This window comes from Pantherophis guttatus, chromosome 2, assembly GCF_059756535.1.
Source record: "Pantherophis guttatus breed Tessera chromosome 2, ASM5975653v1, whole genome shotgun sequence".
In the NCBI taxonomy this organism is placed as follows: Eukaryota; Metazoa; Chordata; class Lepidosauria; order Squamata; family Colubridae; genus Pantherophis; species Pantherophis guttatus.
Window position 1 is genome coordinate 260892963 of NC_142064.1, and position 21046 is coordinate 260914008.

General features: G+C 44.0%; 1 protein-coding gene across 1 annotated transcript; it reads right to left on the reverse strand.

Moving 5' to 3' along the window:
* Positions 1-7403: 7403 nt before the first annotated feature.
* On the reverse strand, positions 7404-15420 carry LOC148115705 (zinc finger protein RFP-like). The gene is made up of 6 exons (XM_087885224.1): positions 14831-15420; positions 12451-12564; positions 12178-12332; positions 11291-11409; positions 10144-10176; positions 7404-8241 (listed from the first exon to the last, which is right to left on the reverse strand). The coding sequence occupies exons 1-6, from the start codon at positions 15242-15244 to the stop codon at positions 7670-7672; spliced, it is 1407 nt and encodes a 468-aa protein (XP_087741350.1). The 5' UTR covers positions 15245-15420; the 3' UTR covers positions 7404-7669.
* Between the last annotated feature and the right edge of the window lie 5626 nt (positions 15421-21046).

The following is a 21046-nucleotide window of genomic DNA, read 5'->3' on the forward strand; positions in this document are numbered from 1 at the left end:
CAAAATAATAATCTTCTTCTTCTTCTTCTTCTTCTTCTTCTTCTTCTTCTTCTTCTTCTTCTTCTTCTTCTTCTTCTTCTTCTTCTTCTTCTTTTCTTCTTCTTCTTCTTCTTCTTCTTCTTCTCCTTCCTTCCTTCCTTCCTTCCTTCCTTCCTTCCTTCCTTCCTTCCTTCTCCTTCATATCCCTCGTCGGACATTGGCGATCATGTTGGCGATCCTATTTTTATCAACAGCCGCACGAAAAAGTGCTGCTTTTTAAAATCTGGGGAGAAGCAAATATTTTTGGGACGGACCCCCCAGTCAATTACTGATCCAAGTATCCTGCTAGAGGGAAAGATATTGAAAAATCCTGGGGAGAAAGAAACATCCATGGGGCTGATTCACCATCAATTATTATTCAGCCAGCCACTTGTTAAAGGGGAAAATGCTTTTTTAAAAAATGGGAAGAACGAAACGTTTATGGGACAGAAACGGAATGGAGTAAATTTGGCATGGCAGAAACTGGGAGAAACCCTTGATAAAACCCCAAAGCCAATGCTGCAATCGATAGGATGTCTCACAGATAAAGGAGAATGTAGAAATTATAATCTGTTCCCTAACTTCTAATATGAATATCTGGAAAAGGAAGACTTGCCTGGACTGTCCCTTTCCCAGCCAGCCAATCAGGAAATGGATCAGGAGAAGTTCCAAAATTGGTCAAAGACTACCTTGTGGATTATGCAATATATAGAATATGGAATGGGATCATTTGCTGGATGAAAATCTTCAAGTTTGACCAATGAGCTCCCTTAAGGCAAAAGATGGAAAGAAAGAGCCATTAGGAGTCTCAGGCCAACCTAAGAGGGGGAGGGAATCTGGTGGGTGGAGAACATCTTATAGGCCATTTATTCAAGGGATTTTGGGGGAGGCTTCCTTAGTCACAATGGGCTCCCCAAGGGGACATGGACACTCCCAAGCCCCTTCCTTTATCTTGCGATTTCAGAGATGGCACCTCATTTATGGAATGTCCTCCCCAGAGACCCTCAGTTGGCACCCACAGTGGCCTCATTTTGGCACCAGGTGAAAACCCTTCTGTGTTGAGAGGGAGGGAGGGAGGGGAAGGAAGGAAGAGAGGGAGGGAGGGAGGGAGGGAGGAAGGAAGGAAGGAAGGAAGGAAGGAAGGAATCACTAATATGACTGAGGCTACTATGATGCTACTAAACAGATTTAGGGCCTGGAAACTATAGATACCAAATTTCCATAACATTCATATCTAAATCCCTTTTTAATATCCCATATTTATGTTGCAGGAAAACCTTCAACCTAGGAAGTTTAAAATTTTATCATCTAGTGTGTTAAAGAGAAGTACTGTATAGCAAAATCCTATCTAATTTTTAAAGTCTGTATTCTAACTAGTAAAATCACTGAAAACATTTCTCTATATCTTGCTGTAGCATCCTTTTTTTTACACTAATGGACACTCTTAGGTAACAATTCTGTTCCTAACTAACTTGTTGTCCCCAATTGGGGTCTGAGCCTGGTGCTGAGGCCAATAAAGGATGCCAGACACGAGATGCAGGTTTTGATTGCTTTTTATTGGGGTACCCCAAGGAAAAGAGCTCCTGGCCAAAATGCCAAGAGAGCCAAGAACAAAGGATGAAGAAAGCTTTATACATTTTCACTAAAGAAGAAGGCGGGACAAGGCGGGATAGTAAGAAATATCATCTAATAAACATTTTACTAATAATTTTACAGTTTGTTCTATTGGTCTCTAGCTGTCCCTATTCCTAAGCCTTGGCTAATGAATGCCCCAGGAGTTATCTCATGCACCTTCGATTTGCTGCAGGCCATCTCTATTCCTAACTTTTAGCTGAGGTCTGCAAGTTGCCTAACTCTAGTTACTTTTATCAGCTTTCTAACTACTCAGACTTGTTACAAGCTTTACACATGCACATTTCCTGTGAATCAGCAGCCTTTGTTCTTGCCAGACAGACTCCACAATTACAGGCTTCCTGACTTACTTTCAAGTGGGTGCCATGACCTGGCTTTATTTTAACAGACAGCCCATCATTCCCCTCCCCCTTTGAATCTGAAAACTATTTAATTTTCCATATTTACCCAACATCAATATCCCTGTATTGGGAGACCCCATAGCTTGCTTACAGGTGGAAAGGCAAAGCAGAAGGCATTGTAATGCACAACAGGTGATTAAGAGAACAATGACTATGCCTGCCAGGGTCATTATTCGGTTCTTAACCAGTTGGAATCAGGCAACCATCCTGTCAGTCAATGCCACCAGCCTTTCCATTCGTCCATGGGGGGTGGGGGGAGGAGTTGCAGCTATCTTTGTGATGTGTGTAGTTCGGCTGTGGAATTCCTCCGATTTGTCCAGAATCTGCACACAGCATTGATTTCCTCCACTGCCTGTATACCATACATTCATTTATTTATTTATTTATTTATTTATTTATTTATTTATTTATTTATTTATTTATTTATTTATTTATTATTTATTTATTTATTTATTGGTTCGATTTATATGCCGCCCTTCTCCGGAGACTCAGGGCGGCTTGCAATTCGTTAAGCAATAGCCTTCATACTTTTGTATATATCTGCTTAGTAGGGCTTTTGGCCCCCCCAAGCGGTGTTCTTTTTTATACAAAGTCAGTTTATTGCCCCCACAATCCGGGTCCTCATTTTACCTACCTCGGAAGGATGGAAGGCTGAGTCAACCTTGAACCTGGTGAGATTTAAACTTGCAGTAATTGCAGGCAGCTAGCAGCTAAGTGCTATTTAACAGCACTTTAGTCCACTTCGCCACCAAGGCTCCTGTAGCTGGCATTATTGAGAGTCCAGAGCCCACTGAACAAAGTAAGAGTTGGTAGTTCTTCAGGTACTTTCTGGATTGTTCAAGGTCCCTCTGGTTTCTAATCTTCCTTTCAGGTAAAGTGGGTATAATATAGGTGGGTGGGAGGAGCACAGTTACATAACAAATCATATGGTCTCATCCTGACAGTAGTTAAGTCTACTTGGCTTAATATCTTAGCCTTCACATACACACACCCCAATCAGCTAGTGGTAATAATTGGCTAACTCTCCTAATTCTAGTGTGGGGAGCTACAAATACCTTTTGGGGAAATTTCCTAATTGAGAGAAGACCTATGGGAGATGGTAGTTCTCCTCTCACGCAACGATGGTTCCGGAGGCTTTTCTTTCCAGAACAATAACTTAAGTCCCAGTTCTTCTACTGAGGAAGTCACAGGCTGCGCAGTCCAAGAATCAGATGGTGGGTATTTCTTCACTCTGGAAGTGATCTATCCAAGATGCCAGGCCTTCCACTTTTAGTGCCACATGGGTGGTCAGAAGCACTTGAAACGGTCCCTTCCACTTCTGATCCAAGGAGGTTGTTAATCCCCATGTCTTTACAAGCACCCAGTCTGCAGGCTGAAACGGATGTACTGGATGATCTAGTCCAGGGTATTGATTTTCCTGCAGATAACGGGAAAGAAACGTCATAATCCCAGCGAGCTGAGTTACATATTGGTACAAGGTCAGTTCGCCCACCAGTGGGATGGAGGTCTCCTCTGCCTTTAGGGAGGGATGTGGTCGCCCAAAAAGGGCCTCAAAAGAGGCTCAAGCCCATTCGCTGTCGAGGTGCAATGTGAAGCCCTAACAACGTGAGTGGCAAAGTTTGCGATGAGGACAGGTGAGCCTCCTGGCATAAGTGAGCTAGATGTTTTTTTTTTTAAATCATTACCTTTTTCTGCCATAGGACTACTTGCCAGGTGGTAGACTGAGTAAAGCTTCCGAGTGATCTTTAACTGTTCACACAAACCTTAGCTGTGAAATATGGGTCACAATCAAAGGATATACTATTTGGCAGCCCAAACCCAGGAATGATTTCTTCCAGTAGGACGTTTACTACTTCATGCTCTCTATTAGTCCTGCAAGCAAAAGCCTCAGGCCATCCTGTGAAGGTCCATGGTAGTCCCACAACATACTCAAAAGCTTGCTTTCTAGGTAATTCAGTGAAGTCTATTTCCCAAATTGTCCCTGGGTAGTTGCCTTTAAGTTGGACTCCTAAGGGGTGGGCGCCTGGCTACTTTTGGATTATTTCTGGCATAGATCAGACAAACTGCTACAGCTTGGGAGGCTGCGGAATAGAGACCCTTGTCTACTACACAGCATGTCACTTAGTCTACCAGTCCCTTTGACCCCCCATTGTGTGCTGGCATGTATTTGTTATAAATGAATCCTCTGAGGTGTATTTGGTAGAATAGGTCTGCCCTCTACCTTCCACCACCCATCCTTCCTCTCCCTGCCTCCAACTGATGTGGCCCATGTCCTACCCTTGGGAGTCCAAGAGAGTGGAGAAGTGGGTAGGGAGAAATAGGAATGAGGTAGGCTGTTCATTCTAAGTGTGGTAGGGAGGCTTCCTTAGCAGCTCCATCTGCAGCCCAATTTCCTTTTGTGTAAAGGGGAATCTTAGAATGTCCCTCAACATGTAAGACTCCTACTTGTTTTGTTTGCCAAGCAGCCTCCAATAATTTTTAAATTTGTGGGCTATATTTAACGGTTGATTCTCTTGCATTTAATAATCCTCTTTCCTTCCATAAGGCTCCATGGGCACGCAAGGCTCCAAAGGTATATTTGCTATTAATGTTTGTCCCACAGCCAGCTGTAAGGCTCTAGTTAGAGTGACCAGTTCAGCCAGTTGGGCAGAAATGTTTACTGGTAATGGGTTGACTTCTCCAACTTCCCATGCTGTCACCACGGCATATCCTGCCTTTCTCTGGCCTTCTACCATAAAGCTACCACCATTCACAGTCAGCACTTGGGATCGACTGATCACAAGTCTACCCGTCTGCCAAGCCCCCGCCGGTAGGTCTTTGGACCTACCCTGTCCTGTAGGGACAGGGGGATAGAGAGGGACCCCTCGGATGGCCGAGAGGAACGGGCAGGTTCCTGGGGCCGGAGGATTGCCCTCTGCGCCGGCGGCGGTGTAATGGCAGCCATGGCGGCTGGCCTGAGACCGTGGCAACCGGGATACAAGAATGTGCAGGAGGAGAAGAGAAGCGTTTGAGCAGGGGGCTAGACTAGAAGACCTCCAAGGTCCCCTTCCAGTTCTATTCTGATTGATTGATTGATTGACTTCTAGAATTTGTGAGCCAGCTGGCTCAGGAGTTTTTGGAGTTGAAGTCTGCAAATTATAAAAAGACCATCGGTTCCCCCCACCCACCCACCCCACTTGCTAAAGGGAAAGATTTTGAAAAATCCCGGGGAGAAAGAAACATCCATTGTACAGATTGCCAAACAATTATTATGGATCCAACCAGCTTGTTAAAGGGGAAATTCTTTTATTTTTTAATAGGAAGAAGGAAACATTTATGGGACCAGAGGGAGTAAACTTGGACTGAAAGAGACAGTAAGAAGCCCTTGATAAAAGCCCAAAACTAATGCTGCAATTGATGGGTTGTCTCAGAGATAAAGGGGAAAATAAACTCTTTTCAGTCACTTTTAATTGGAATATCCTTCAGAGAAAGAACTGCCTGGACTGCCCCCTTCCCAGCCATCCAATCAGGAAACTGATCAGGAAAAGCTCTAAAACTGGGCAAAAGAACATCTTATACACCTTTGCCCTTTGTTCAAGGGCTTTTTGGGGAGGCTTCTTTAATCCTAACAGGGTCTCTTAGGAGACATACAGAGTCCCAAGCCCTCTCCTTTATCTTGCCTTTCTGTTGGTGGCACCTCATTTATGGAATGACCTCCCCAGAGTCCCTTAACTGGCACCCACAGCGGCCTCAGTTTGGCACCAGGTGAAGACCTTTCGAAGGAAGGAAGGAAGGAAGGAAGGAAGGAAGGAAGGAAGGAAGGAAGGAAGGAAGGAAGGAAGGAAGGAAGGAACCATGAATATGACTGCAACTACAGTACTACTACTAAACAGGTTTAGGGCTGGGACCTAATTTACAGAACATTCACATCTAAATCTCTTTTAAATATTCCCCAGAAGTGGGGAGATGCAACGCAGAAACAATCCTAGAGGGAGTCAACAAAGACCTAAGGGAGGGAAGCCCCACCCCTTATTTACATATAGGGAAAAGGCGGAGCTGGCTGCCATCTTGAGTTTGTTGACATGCCTTGGGACACCCTGGCCGTAATCCCCATCCCTTTCGATAGTCTGTTGGGCTAGATCAGTGGCTCCCAATTTGACATATGTGAAGTCAAATAATAAGCATTTTAACATTTCTCATTTTTAATGTATATAGACATTAAAAAGTGCTTTATGAGAGTGTTTGACACTTATGACCATTGCAGCATCCTCATGATTACTTGATCAAAATTCAGTCGCTTGGCTATTGACTCATATTTATGACGGTTGCAGGGTCCCCAAGTCATATGATAAATTCCCCTTGCCTTCTTTTCCAACCATCCAGGCGCCTTCCCCTGGTACAGTCCATTCCTTGTGGCTGCCACTCCACTCAGCTCCCTCACATGGTTGGGTGGGGGTCAGATGGCTATTCCGCCAGTTCTTGCTCTCTCTCCTCTCTCCCCCGCCCCCTCCTGCTAGCTGGTCTTTCCTGCCATTGCCTCTGCTCCTCCCGTGATTCCCCTGCCTGCCTCCCTTTCTCTCCATCTCCTTCCTCCTCCTCCTTTCTCTCCCTTTCCTCAACCCGTCCTCATGTGTCGCTTCCCCCCCTCACTTGGTGGGGTGGAGGCCAGGTGAGCCAGGAGGCCCCACTTCCTTTCTCTCCCTTCTCCCTCAGGTTTGCCCCCAAAGAGACCCACCTATCCCTCTCGCCCTCTCTCTCTATCCACTGCTCCCCTCCTTTCTCCTGCCAAAACCTCCTCCTTTTCATTCCCTTCTTCCCCCGTGAGAGTTAAAATGGGGCAAAGCTCACGTAACTGCTGTCTCACTTGGGAGCAGAAATTTGGGGCTCAATTGTAAGTCCAGGACTACCTGTATTAGGTATGTTCATTAGGATTCCTCATTTGCTCCTTTGCCAACAGCAGCTTGTCAATCTTCAGTTCTTTAGATGCTTTGAGGGGTTCCAGAGATCTGCTGTCAGCATTCAAAGTCACCATATCAGTTAAGTTTCACTCCCCTTATTTATTTTGATCTCGCCTTTATTATTTTTACAAATAACTCAAGGTGGCAAACATATCCAACGCATCTTCCTCCTCCTATACCTGTGAGGCTATAAAGCTTATATCGAGTGTAATACATAATTATGACAATTATGTCTTAAAAGGAAACGGGAGGAAAAAAGGGGGAAGGAAAGAAAAAAAGAAGGGGATGATTATAGAATGTACAGAGTTATGGACACCTACACAATCATGGATTGCAACTAACATGAAACAAACAAGCATGATCCATTAATGGGATGAAGAGCTGTGACAGACATATAAAATTATGACTGACACGCTTAGCTGTAAGGTATCTTTAATACTGATACACCTGAACACATGATGCTAAAGCCGATAAAGCTCCTAGGACACTTCATTTTTTTTTATCCAGACAAATAGAAATGCTGATCAGGTTATTCCTTTATAATGACTGATTGACTGACCAGAGTGGCATAGAACAGTAAAGGAAGCTGAAGTAGCAAAAAGCTAAGGAATCTCTGCTTTAAAGGCTTTCGGAGATCCCTGCTTGGTAAATAGGGAGATTTGTTTATGGAGGTCCCTTCTTTTAGGGGAGTGTCATGCAGGTGCCCTCACTCAAACAGAAAAGGGGCAGAAGGGTCTCTCCAACCAAGGAAGCATCTGAGAATGTATAGAGCAGAGTTGCTGTGCTGGCATCAAAAAAGCTCACTTGTCCCCCTTCGCAGTTGAGAGAGATGCGGATCCTCCTGGGCTCCTCAGTCAGGACCAGTTTAGAGCATTTTGACAGAGATATGGCCTGGTATTTCCCTCTCCATTTCACAAACTCCCAGAGCCTGATCTGATCATCAAGATCTGTTAAGTTCACTGGCTTGCTCCCAAACATCCAGCACCTGGTCTGCTTATCAACATTTGTTACATTCAGTGGTTTGCTGGCAACCCCTACACCCCATCTTCCTTTACCTCCTACAATTACTTCCCAGAAATGTCTCCCTGTGGAGAACTTCTGACAGCCAAGGACACAAGGATGACGTACAAATCTCATGGGGTCTGAGAAAAGATATTTTTGGTTAACTGGCTTAACACTTTTGACACTTTTTCGATCTTCCGAGACTTCAAGGCGGTCAGGATTGGCTGTGTCTGGATCCAGAATTATATTCTCTGTAAGGGGGAAAGGAAGGAAGGAAAAAAAAAACAACAAGAGCTTCAGCTGCAGGCCTGGTTTGTGTCTTCACCCCCAAGAGTTTAACCCTCTTGTGTGAATGGAGTTCAGCTTCCAAACACCCCCCCCCAGGACTGGAAGACTCATTGTTTTTTTAAACAACACCTAAGCATTGCCTGGTCAAGAGTCCTCCAACTTTGGCAACTGTAAGACTTGTAGACTTCAACTCCCAGAATTCCAATGGCTGATGGGGCTGCTATTGTCCAGGTCCCTCTGCTCCCTTTTCTCCAAGCACTCGGGCTCTCCCACTGTCTTAGTCCCATCCTCTGTTAACTGCCGGCCTGTTCAGGGCTCCTCTGGCCTTCTCATTCCATTCACTTAGGTTGCCTTCGCCATCTTCCAGTCCATCTGCCTCCCCTCCAGCTGCTACTAAGGTGCACACCTTCAGGATACGTTGACTACCTGTGCAGCTTTTGGCTCCTCCCCTCAGCTCTTCGTCTCTTGGCTCCACTGGTCAATTCCCCTAGTCTCTAGTCTCCCATGTGGCCAACACTCTGCTGACTACCATCCAGCTTTGCCATCCTGGATGGGGAATTCTGGGAACTGAAGTCCACAAGTCTCACAATGGCCAAGTCCTTCAAACACTTCATAGCGCTCCACCTCTTCCAGAAGATCAGGCAGAGCAAGAGGCTGCCATGTTTCAATTCTGAACTGGTAAAAGTCAGAAGGATCCCCCAGAGGTAACTTAGGACACATGATGGGATGGGAGGAGGCTCCGTCTTTTTCTCTATGAGCATCAGGGTATCACAGGGATGTACAAAAGGGGAGGATCTTATACAGGAAACCTCTGCTTTCACCAGTCTGATGGCCCACAGAGGAGGCAACCTGATGCTCCAACTTTGCTATTTGCTTTGACCCAAAGGACCTAATTTGTGCTCCCAAAGACCTGGTCTCTCACCAACTTATAGTCAGGCAGTAAAATCAAGAGGATGTTATTAGCTTGGTAGGAATTCAAGATTCCTTTCACTCCCAGGTCATATTTTCCCATTTGTCCAGGTATTTCATTCTACACCAAGATTGGCTTCAGTTTTTTAGATTACCATATTTTTCGGAGTGTAAGACGCACCGGAGTATAAGACACAGCTTAGTTTTTGGGGAGGAAAATAGGGGGAAAAATCTGCCTACCAGGTATTCATCTGGCTATCCTCCTTAGTCTGGTCAGCTTCAGCACATTAGTTTGCTGTTTTTTTATCCGCTGCTTGGGGATAAAAAACAGCTTCTAAGGCACAGCTGAGAGGAAGCAGCAATGAGAAAAGCAGGCAAAGCTTCACTCGGCTGGTACCTGGTTAGGGCAGAAAAAAGCTTCTAAAGAACAGCTGAGAGTCGGAGCAAAGCAGGGAGACCGCTTCACTCAGGGAGTTGAGGGAGCAGGCAAAGCTGGGAAGATTGCTTGCTACTGCTTCATTAGTGCCTCGGTGGGGCTGAAAAAAGCTTCCTAAAAGCTACATACGGAGTATAAGTTGCACCCAAATTTTCAGCCTCTGTTAGGGGGGGAAAGGTTCGTCTTACACTCCAAAAATTATGGTATGTATAAAACGGAACAGAGCGGAGTAGGAGTAGAGGAGTAAAACAGAACAGAACAGAACAGAACAACCGCTTGATTTGGCCAAATATGATCAGTCACACAAGGAATTTTTCTCCACTGCATTAGCTAATATTGTACATATAAATGGCAAGTAATAGTTCATAAATCATATAATCATTAAAGTTTACTGGATCATCATAGTCTTATATAGTAATTAATCCTATATTTTTCTTTTTGATCTATTGTGTTTCTCTTCACATTACTGCATCAGAGCTTAAAATAGCAAGGAAATCCAATTCCTATAACTCATATTTACCTTCCTGTAGTTGAAGTCCACTTTCCAGAGTATCTGGGGAAGAAAAGGGAGGAATTCAGCATCTCATCCCTGGAATTGGAGCAACAGAAGGGCCACCCTCAGATTCCCTGGTTTGCTTTCCTTGGCCTCAGATCAGGAAATAAGGAATAGGGAAAGCTACAAGCCAGAATGTCATTGGTGGCTATATATATTCCAACAGGTATAAATATATTCTACTATATATGCACCTCGGTGGTGCAGTGGACTAAAGTGCTATTAAGTGCTAGCACTTAGCTGCCAGCTGCCTGCAATTAATGCAAGTTCAAATCTCACCAGGCTCAAGGTTGACTCAGCCTTCCATCCTTTCGAGGTAGGTAAATTGAGGACGCGGATTGTGGGGCTAATAAACCAACTTTGTATAGAACAACACTGCTTGGGGGGGGGGCAAAGCCTTAATAAGCAGGTATAGACAAAAAGTATGCCGGCTATTGCTATAATGCATTGTAAGCCGCCCTGAGTCTATGGAGAAGGGCGGCATATAAATTGGACTAATAAATAATAAAAATAAATGAATAAATTCCATATACAGGTAATCCTCAATTTACAACTATTTTTTTAGTGACGTTATAGCAGCACTGACAAAGGAGCTTTATGATCGGTTCTCACACTTATGACGGTTGCAGCCTCCCCATGATTTTCTGAATAACTGTGGCAAAAAAGTTCGTAAAATGGGGCACTTCTCACTTAACAACTGCCTTGCTTAGCCACAGAAATTTTCAGCTCAACGGAGGTCGTAAGTCAAGAACTACCTGCATGTATTCCATTATACTTAGTGGAAACTTATTCTGCTTCCCCAGTGATCAGGGCATATGGATTTGGGCCAGGGGTGGGTTCCACTTACCTTCGCTACCGGTGTCTGTGATGATATCCAGGTGGGTGGGCGGAGCCTCCCGCCACCGCTACTACCAGTTCGCAAGATCCAGAGCGAACCGGTAGGAACCCACCACTGATTTGGGCTACGAAGACTACAGGTAGTCTCCATTTACAATCCTAACTGAGACACTGATCTTGAAATCAATCCCTCTTTGATCCATGTGACATTGACCCAGAATCTCTATTGGATGCTCAAAATGTCATCCAGTGTAAAACCTCAGCGGCTGTTTTTTACCTCTCAGTTTTTTCATGGTGCTTTTCAGAAGCTCAGTCATATCACTGTAATCCCAGATTGTCCACTTTGGCTCTAGAAGTAAATCCACCGGATTCTCATATGTTTCCTTAGCCTGGTACCTGGCAAGACAAAATAACAGAATAACAGAGTTGGAAGGGACCTTGGAGGTCATCTACTCCAGCATCCCCCCCAACCACCCAAGCAGGAGACCCCACATTGTTTCTGACAGGTGGCAGTCCGGCCTCTTCTTGAAAACTTCCAGTGATGAAGCTCCCACTACTTCTGGAGGGAAGCTGTTTCATTGGTTGATTGTCCTCAGTCAGAAAATTTCTCCTTATTTCTAAGTTGAATCTCTCCTTGATCAGTTTCCATCCATTATTCCTTGCCTGGCCTTCAGGTGCTTTGGAAAACAGATTGACCCCCTTCTCTCTGTGACAGACCCTCAAATATTGGAACACTCTCTCCAGAATGTGTGCATTGGGCTGTTCCATGCCTTGTATTTATGTGGTGCCTGGTTGTGTATGGCCTTTAGTTGTTAAGTGGGGTGTTGATGGACAGCTATGAAGTCATTGATTGTCGTTTTCTTGTGTTGCCTGTCCTCAGATCCTAAGTACCTGGTAAGATGGTGGGAAATCAGCACTCCTGTTGACTGACAAGGGCCCTGTTTCCCAGGCTTCAGTCATTTCTCTGGCTAGCTATTCAAATATGGGCACCATGTGCGATTCAGTGGATCCTGATCCAGAACTGCACTCATCTACCTTAATCAACTTAAACAAGAGATCTAGTAGAGGCAACTAAGTACACAAGTAAATAATTCAGCAGGATTCATTTATAGAAGAAACTTCTTTATATACAATAATATAGAGCATGATGCATGTATACAATACCCATGCAGTAGAAGCCAGGACCAGAATAACCAGAACTCAGAAACACAGAAGCTATATTGCAAGGACAATGTAACTCTTATATATATATAACCCAACCGTGACTCATTCAGCCAATGGTGACACCTTAGTCCCCAGGTTAAGACCAAGTTCTGTGCCCTACACAGTCTTTAACTTTGAATTAATTTCAGTCAGAATTTGTACTAAAAGACAGGCTGCCTATTATCGAAGATGGCAGACGGTGTTTTCCTTCCTAGTAGCTCAGAAGCTCCTCACTGTTGGATCAAAACTTACAAGCATCTCCTGCACTGTTTGCTCTGTGTCTCCTTTGTATGTAGCTATTTTTTCTTTCTCCTCCTTCTGAGCCTTCAGGCAATCCTCCATCTTGATCTGAAGAGAAAATATAAGTTTTGAGTTTCTTTTCCGTAAAGAATTACATCGGAGGGAAGACCCAATTAGAAGATATGTGCAATCGTCATAAATACATGGCAGTTGGCAAGCGTCCAAATTTTGATCATGTGACCACAGAATGCTGCAATGATCATAAGGGTGAAAAACATTATGTCACTTTTTTTATTGTCGTCGTAACTTTGAACAGTCACTAAATGAATGGTTTTAAGTCAAGGACTACCTGTAATGGCATTAAAGTGAGCTGCCTGAGTCTCCTGGTTGCAGTCATCCAGAAGCATCACTGAGAAATGAACGTTTGGCCTGATCCAGCAGGAGTGTTTTTCGGGGTCTGCACTCAAGACTTTGGAGAAATGACAATTTCGTTCTAGAGCAAACGTGGAAAGGGAGCTGGCAAAGGGAGCCTATTTCGCCCTACAGGCAATTTCCCTTGCTAAGCAAGACAGTTAAGTGATGTTCTTGCTGCAGTTGTTTTTTAAAAAAAAATAATATTTATTAAATTTTCAAACATTAAAATATACAGTACAAAAAATAGAAAAGAACAAAAAATAAAAAACTATAACATACAACAAAAACAAACACATCAAAACCTAAGCACTAGTAACAGCTTTTCTATATCACTATCTCTATCTTTCATATACAAATTAACTTTCATATACAAATTCTACTTCTATCTGTCTTAACTTACATCCTTATCTAAGTTACAGTATCTTCTATTCACAATTCGGTTTCGTAACAAAATATCGCTTATATTTTAGATTTACTCTCCAGCCAGGAATACCATCTATTCCAAATTAAATAGTACTAGGTGTCTTCCCTTTTCTTAATTTCCATAGATAATCTGTCCATTTCTGCGCAGTCATAATTTTTTAAAATTATAAATTGGTCTGGGGGGATATCCGGTTGTTTCCAATTTTGTGCTATGGCAAGTCTACACGCAGTTTGTATGTGTAATGTGATATATTGTAATTTTTTTTCCATTTTCTTTTCTTAAATACAGAGGAGGAATAGTTCTGGGTTTTTTTCTATCCTCCACCCAGTTATCTCTTCCTGCCATTTTTTTATTTTCCACCAAAATTTCCTAATCTTAGGGCAGGTCCACCACATGTGGTAGAAGGTCCCTTGGCTATGCCCGTACCTCCAACAATCCGGGGACCTGTTTTCAGAACATCCTAGCCAATCTCGCTTTTGGCAGGTGCCATCGGTAAAACATCTTATAAAGATTCTTCTTGTAAGCAGCTGACATTATTAGTTTTTAGTTTCTCTCCCATAATTTATCCCATTGATCCAAATGAATGTTATAGCCAAAATTTCTTGCCCAGCTAATCATTGTTTCCTTCACGGTTTCTTCTTCCATTTTAAATTTTAACAGAAAATTATACATTTTTGTGATCATTTTTTCTCCTGGTCCTAATAATATCTTATCTAATTCCAATTGTTTTCTGTGTATGCCATATTGTTCCCTGTCTTTTTTATATTTTGTCCTAATTTGCAAATATGGCCACCAGTCAATTTTTATTCCTTGTTTTTTTTAATCCTGTTCTGTTTTTAAATTTCCAAGGTCTTGCTGCAGTTGTTAAGTGAATCACTGCAGTTGTTCACTTTTAGTAACACAGTTGTGAAGTGATTCTGGCTTCCCAATTGACTTTGCTTGTGAGAAGGTCATTAAATGAATGGTTGTAAATCAAAGACTATTGTAAATCTGTCTTCAAAAAAATTGCAGCCACAGAGGATAAAGCAGGAGGTGAAGGTCTCAGGTTGGAATTAGGGAAGTTTGTTAAAGGAATGGCCGAGGCAGAAAGTTGCAGAGGAGTGTAATAAGACCAGTAACCAATGGGGGGACACATAGACATCAACTTTGGAAACTTCTTATTATAATAATAAAACACACAGCTCTTTTGATAAGAAAGCTAATTAGCACAAATACGCAATGTATGAGGAATGTGAGTAAAGTAGGCCAGGACAAGAACTCAAAAGAAACTCCTGTCAAGGAACCTTAATCTTAACCCTATATTTTGAATGTTTACATCGTTCAGGGGTCTTGGCTCCTTTAGCTGTTGATACCCTTTTACTGAAGTACGTCATTAAAAGTCCCCTGAGCCTCCTCTCCAGTCTGGTTCTAATTCGCATCTGCGCCAGGCTAAACCCAGTTTGTGGACAACAGAAAAAGTAAATTGGTCCAAGGATTGCCAGGAAGACCAAGGATCTGGATGCCCCTCCGCAGCGATACCTCCTGGCTGATTCCTACCTGGTATTCCTGGAAAGCCTCCTCCGCAGGGATCACTGAGTGGCCCCTGTGCTCTTTGGATCGGTCGCAGACCAAGCAGATGAGGGTCTGGTGGTCCTTACAAAAGAGCTTGAGGGGCTCCCGGTGTTTCGGGCAGAAGCTCCCTCCTTCCTCGTCCCTAGGACTGCCGCATCGCCTGGCCTCTTCCACCAGCTGTGCCAGCTGCCGGATGGGGAGGAGCCTGCGGGGCGCGAAGGTCTGTCTGCATTGGGGACAGGAAGCCTCTGATTCTGACGTCCCCCAACTGCGGGTCAGGCAGCCCCGGCAGAAGTTGTGGCCGCACTTGGGGATGAGCACGGGGTCCTGGAAAAAGTCCAGGCAGATGGAGCAGGTGGCTTCTTCCAGGAAACCTTGCAAGGGCGCTTCGGCCGCCATCGCTGCCTCCTCCGCCGGGACAAAGAAAGAGAAAGTTAAGTTTCGCTTCTTTTCCTCCAAATCAGGTGACCGCCTTTGGGCTCTGCCCAGACGGGAAACCGAAATGAATTGTTGTTATTCTTGCGGTCAGCCTGGCTGGCTTCTTAAAGGGGAAAAAAGTGTTTTATAAACAACAAACTGGAGAGAAGCAAACATTCGCAGGACAGACCCCCGATCAATTATCATTGGCCCAATCAGCTCGTCAAAGGGGGGGGGGAGTTTTCAAAATAATCTTCTTCTTCTTCTTCTTCTTCTTCTTCTTCTTCTTCTTCTTCTTCTTCTTCTTCTTCTTCTTCTTCTTCTTCTTCTTCTTCTTCTTCTTCTTCTCCTTCCTTCCTTCCTTCCTTCCTTCCTTCCTTCCTTCCTTCCTTCCTTCCTCCTCCCCCTCCTCTTCCTTCTCCTTCATATCCCTCATTGGAGGTGTGCGATCATGTTGGTGATCCTATTTTTATCAACAGCCGCACGAAAAAGTGCTGCTTTTTAAAATCTGGGGAGAAGCAAATATTTTTGCGACAGACCCCCCCAGTCAATTACTGATGCAAGTATCCTGCTAAAGGGAAAGATATTGAAAAATCCTGGGGAGAAAGAAACATCCATGGGGCTGATTCACCACCAATTATTATTCAGCCAGCCACTTGTTAAAGGGGGAAATGCTTCTTTAAAAAATGGGAAGAACGAAACGTTTATGGGACAGAAACGGAATGGAGTAAAGTTGGCATGGCAGAAACTGGGAGAAACCCTTGATAAAACCCCAAAGCCAATGCTGCAATCGATAGGATGTCTCACAGATAAAGGAGAATGTAGAAATTATAATCCTTCCCCTAACTTCTAATATGAATATCTGGCAAAGGAAGACCTGCCTGGACTGTCCCTTTCCCAGCCAGCCAATCAGGAAATGGATCAGGAAAAGTTCCAAAATTGGGAAAAGACTACCTTGTGGATTATGCAATATATACAATGTGGAATGGGATCATTTGCTGGATGGAAATCTTCAAGTTTGACCAATGAGCTCCCTTAAGGCAAAAGATGGATAGAAAGAGCCATTAGGAGTCTCAGGCCAACCTAAGAGGGGGAGGGATTCTGGTGGGTGGAGAACATCTTATAGGCCATTTATTCAAGGGCTTTTGGGGGAGGCTTCCTTAGTCACAATGGGCTCCCCAAGGGGACATGGACACTCCCAAGCCCCTTCCTTTATCTTGCCATTTCAGAGGTGGCACCTCATTTATGGAATGTCCTCCCCAGAGACCCTCAGTTGGCACCCACAGTGGCCTCATTTTGGCACCAGGTGAAAACCCTTCTGTGTTGGGAGGGAGGGAAGGACGGAGGGGAAGGAAGGAAGGAAGGAAGGAAGGAAGGAAGGAAGGAAGGAAGGAAGGAATCACTAATATGACTGAGGCTACTATGATGCTACTAAACAGATTTAGGGCCTGGAAACTATAGATACCAAATTTCCATAACATTCACGTCTAAATCCCTTTTTAATATCCCATATTTATGTTGCAGGAAAACCTTCAACCTAGGAAGTTTAAAATTTTATCATCTAGTGTGTTAAAGAGAAGTACTGTATAGCAAAATCCTATCTAATTTTTTAAAGTCTGTATTCTAACTAGTAAAATCACTGAAAACATTTCTCTATATCTTGCTGTAGCATCCTTTTTTTTACACTAATGGACACTCTTAGGTAACAATTCTGTTCCTAACTAATTGTTGTCCCCAATTGGGGTCTGAGCCTGGTGCCGAGGCCAATGAAGGACGTCAGACACGAGATGCAGGTTTTGATTGCTTTTTATTGCGGTACCCCAAGGAAAAGGGCTCCTGGCCAAAATGCCAAGAGAGCCCAGAACAAAGGATGAAGAAAGCTTTATACATTTTCACTAAAGAAGAAGGCGGGACAAGGCGGGATAGTAAGAAATATCATCTAATAAACATTTTAGTAATAATTCTACAATTTGTTCTATTGGTCTCTAGCTGTCCCTATTCCTAAGCCTTGGCTAATGAATGCCCCAGGAGTTATCTAATACCTCTTTGATTTGCTGCAGGCCATCTCTATTCCTAACTTTTAGCTGAGGTCTGTAATTTGCCTAACTCTAGTTACTTGTATAAGCTTTCTAACTACCCAGAATTGTTATAAGCTTTACACATGCATATTTCCTGTGAATCAGCAGCCTTTGTTCTTGCCAGACAGACTCCACAATTACAGGCTTCCTGATTTACTTTCAAGTGTGTGCAAAACCTGGCTTTATTTTAGCAGACAGCCCATCATCCCCCCCCCTTTGAATCTGAAAACTATTTAATTTTCCAAGATTCACCCAACATCAATATCCCTGTACTGGGAGACCCCATAGCTTGCTTACAGGTGGAAAGGCAAAGCAGAAGGCATTGTAATGCACAACAGGTGATTTAGAGAACAATGACTATGCCTGCCAGGGTCATTATTCGGTTCTTAACCAGTTGGAATCAGGCAACCATCCTGTCAATCAGTGCCACCAGCCTTTCCATTTGTCCATGGGGGGTGGGGGGAGGAGTTGCAGCTATCTTTGTGATGTGTGTAGTTCGGCTGTGGAATTCCTCTGATTTGTCCAGAATCTGCACACAGCATTGATTTCCTCCACTGCCTGTATACCATACATTTATTTATTTATTTATTTATTTATTTATTTATTTATTTATTTATTTATTTATTTATTTATTTATTTATTGGTTCGATTTATATGCCGCCCTTCTCCGGAGACTCAGGGCGGCTTGCAATACGTTAAGCAATAGCCTTCATACTTTTGTATATACCTGCTTAGTAGGGCTTTTGGCCCCTCCTAAGCGGTGTTCTTTTTTATACAAAGTCAGTTTATTGCCCCCACAATCCGGGTCCTCATTTTACCTACCTCGGAAGGATGGAAGGCTGAGTCAACCTTGAGCCTGGTGAGATTTAAACTCGCAGTAATTGCAGGCAGCGGGCAGCTAAGTGCTATTTAACAGCACTTTAGTCCACTGCGCCACCAAGGCTCTTGTAGCTGGCATTATAGAGGGTCCAGAGCCCACTGAACAAAGAAAGGGGTTGATAGTTTTTCAGGTACTATCTGGATTATTCAAGGTCCCTCTGGTTTCTAATCTTCCTTTCAGGTAAAGTGGGCATAATATAGGTGGGAGGGAGGAGCACAGTTACATAACAAATCATATGGTCTCATCCTGACAGTAGTTAAGTCTACTTGGCTTAATATCTTAGCCTTCACATACACACACCCCAATCAGCTAGTGGTAATAATTGGCTAACTCTCCTAATTCTAGTGTGGGGAGCTACAAATACCTTTTGGGGAAATTTCCTAATTGAGAGAAGACCTATGGGAGATGGTAGTTCTCCTCTCACGCAATGATTGTTCCGGAGGCTTTTGTTTCCAGAACAATAACTTAAGTCCCAGTTCTTCTACTGAGGAAGTCACAGGCTGCGCAGTCCAAGAATCAGATGGTGGGCATTTCATCACTCTGGAAGTGATCTGTCCAAGATGCCAGGCCTTCCACTTTTAGTGCCACATGGGTGGTCAGAAGCACTTGAAACAGTCCCTTCCACTTCTGATCCAAGGAGGTTGTTAATCCCCATGTCTTTACAAGCACCCAGTCTGTAGGCTGAAATGGATGTACTGGATGATCTAGTCCAGGGTATTGATTTTCCTGCAGATAACGGGAAAGAAAACTCATAACCCCAGCGAGTTGAGTTACATATTGGTACAAGGTAAGTTCACCCACCAGTGGGATGGACCTCTCCTCTGCCTTTAGGGAGGGATGTGGTCGCCCAAAAAGGGCCTCAAAAGAGGCTGAAGCCCATTCGCTGTCGAGGTGCAATATGCAGCCCTAACAACATGAGTGTCAAAGTTTGCGATGAGGATAGGTGAGCCTCCTGGCATAAGTGAGTTAGCTGTTTTTTTTAAAAAAATCATTACCTTTTTCTGCCATAGGACTACTTGCCAGGTGGTAGACTGAGTAAAGCTTCCGAGTGATGTTTAACTGTTCACACAAACCTTAGCTGTGAAATATGGGTCACAATCAAAGGATATACTATTTGGCAGCCCAAACCCAGGAATGATTTCTTCCAGTAGGACGTTTACTACTTCATGTTCTCTATTAGTCCTGCAAGCAAAAGCCTCAGGCCATCCTGTGAAGGTACATTCTAGTCCCGCAACATACTCAAAAGCTTGCTTTCTAGGTAATTCAGTGAAGTCTATTTCCCAAATTGTCCCTGGGTAGTTGCCTTTAAGTTGGACTCCTAAGGGGTGGGCGCCTGGCTACTTTTGGATTATTTCTGGCATAGATCAGACAAACTGCTACAGCTTGGGAGGCTGCGGAATAGAGACCCTTGTCTACTACACAGCATGTCACTTAGTCTACCAGTCCCTTTGACCCCCCATTGTGTGCTGGCATGTATTTGTTATAAATGAATCCTCTGAGGTGTATTTGGTAGAATAGGTCTGCCCTCTACCTTCCACCACCCATCCTTCCTCTCCCTGCCTCCAACTGATGTGGCCCATGTCCTACCCTTGGGAGTCCAAGAGAGTGGAGAAGTGGGTAGGGAGAAATAGGAATGAGGTAGGCTGTTCATTCTAAGTGTGGTAGGGAGGCTTCCTTAGCAGCTCCATCTGCAGCCCAATTTCCTTTTGTGTAAAAGGGAATCTTAGAATGTCCCTTGACATGTAAGACTGCTACTTGTTTTGTTTGCCAAGCAGCCTCCAATAATTTTAAAATTTGTGGGCTATATTTAACAGTTGATTCTCTTGCATTTAATAATCCTCTTTCCTTCCATAAGGCTCCGTGGGCACGCAAGGCTCCAAAGGTATATTTGCTATTAATGTTTGTCCCACAGCCAGCTGTAAGGCTCTATTTAGAGTGACCAGTTCAGCCAGTTGGGCAGAAATGTTTACTGGTAATGGGTTGACTTCTCCAACTTCCCATGCTGTCACCACTGCATATCCTGCCTTTCTCTGGCCTTCTACCATAAAGCTACCACCATTCACAGTCAGCATTTGGGATCGACTGATCACAAGTCTACCCGTCTGCCAAGCCCCCGCCGGTAGGTCTTTGGACCTACCCTGTCCTGTAGGGACAGGGGGATAGAGAGGGACACCTCGGACGGCCGAGAGGAACGGGCAGGTTCCTGGGGCCGGAGGCTTGCCCTCTGCGCCTGCGACGGTGGAATGGCGGCCATGGCGGCTGGCCTGAGACCGCGGCAACCGGGATACAAGAATGTGCAGGAGGAGAAGAGGAGAAGCGTTTGAGCAGGGGGCTAGACTAGAAAACCTCCAAGGCCCCCTTCCAGTTCTATTCTGATTGATTGATTGATTGATTGACTTCCAGAATTTGTGAGCCAGCTGGCTCAGGAGTTTTTGGAGTTGAAGTCTGCAAATTATAAAAAGGACATCGGTTCCCCCCACCCACCCACCCCACTTGCTAAAGGGAAAGATTTTGAAAAATCCCGGGGAGAAAGAAACATCCATTGTACAGATTGCCAAACAATTATTATGGATCCAACCAGCTTGTTAAAGGGGAAATTCTTTTATTTTTTAATAGGAAGAAGGAAACATTTATGGGACCAGAGGGAGTAAACTTGGACTGAAAGAGACAGTAAGAAGCCCTTGATAAAAGCCCAAAACTAATGCTGCAATTGATGGGTTGTCTCAGAGATAAAGGGGAAATTAAACTCTTTTCAGTCACTTTTAATTGGAATATCCTTCAGAGAAAGAACTGCCTGGACTGCCCCCTTCCCAGCCATCCAATCAG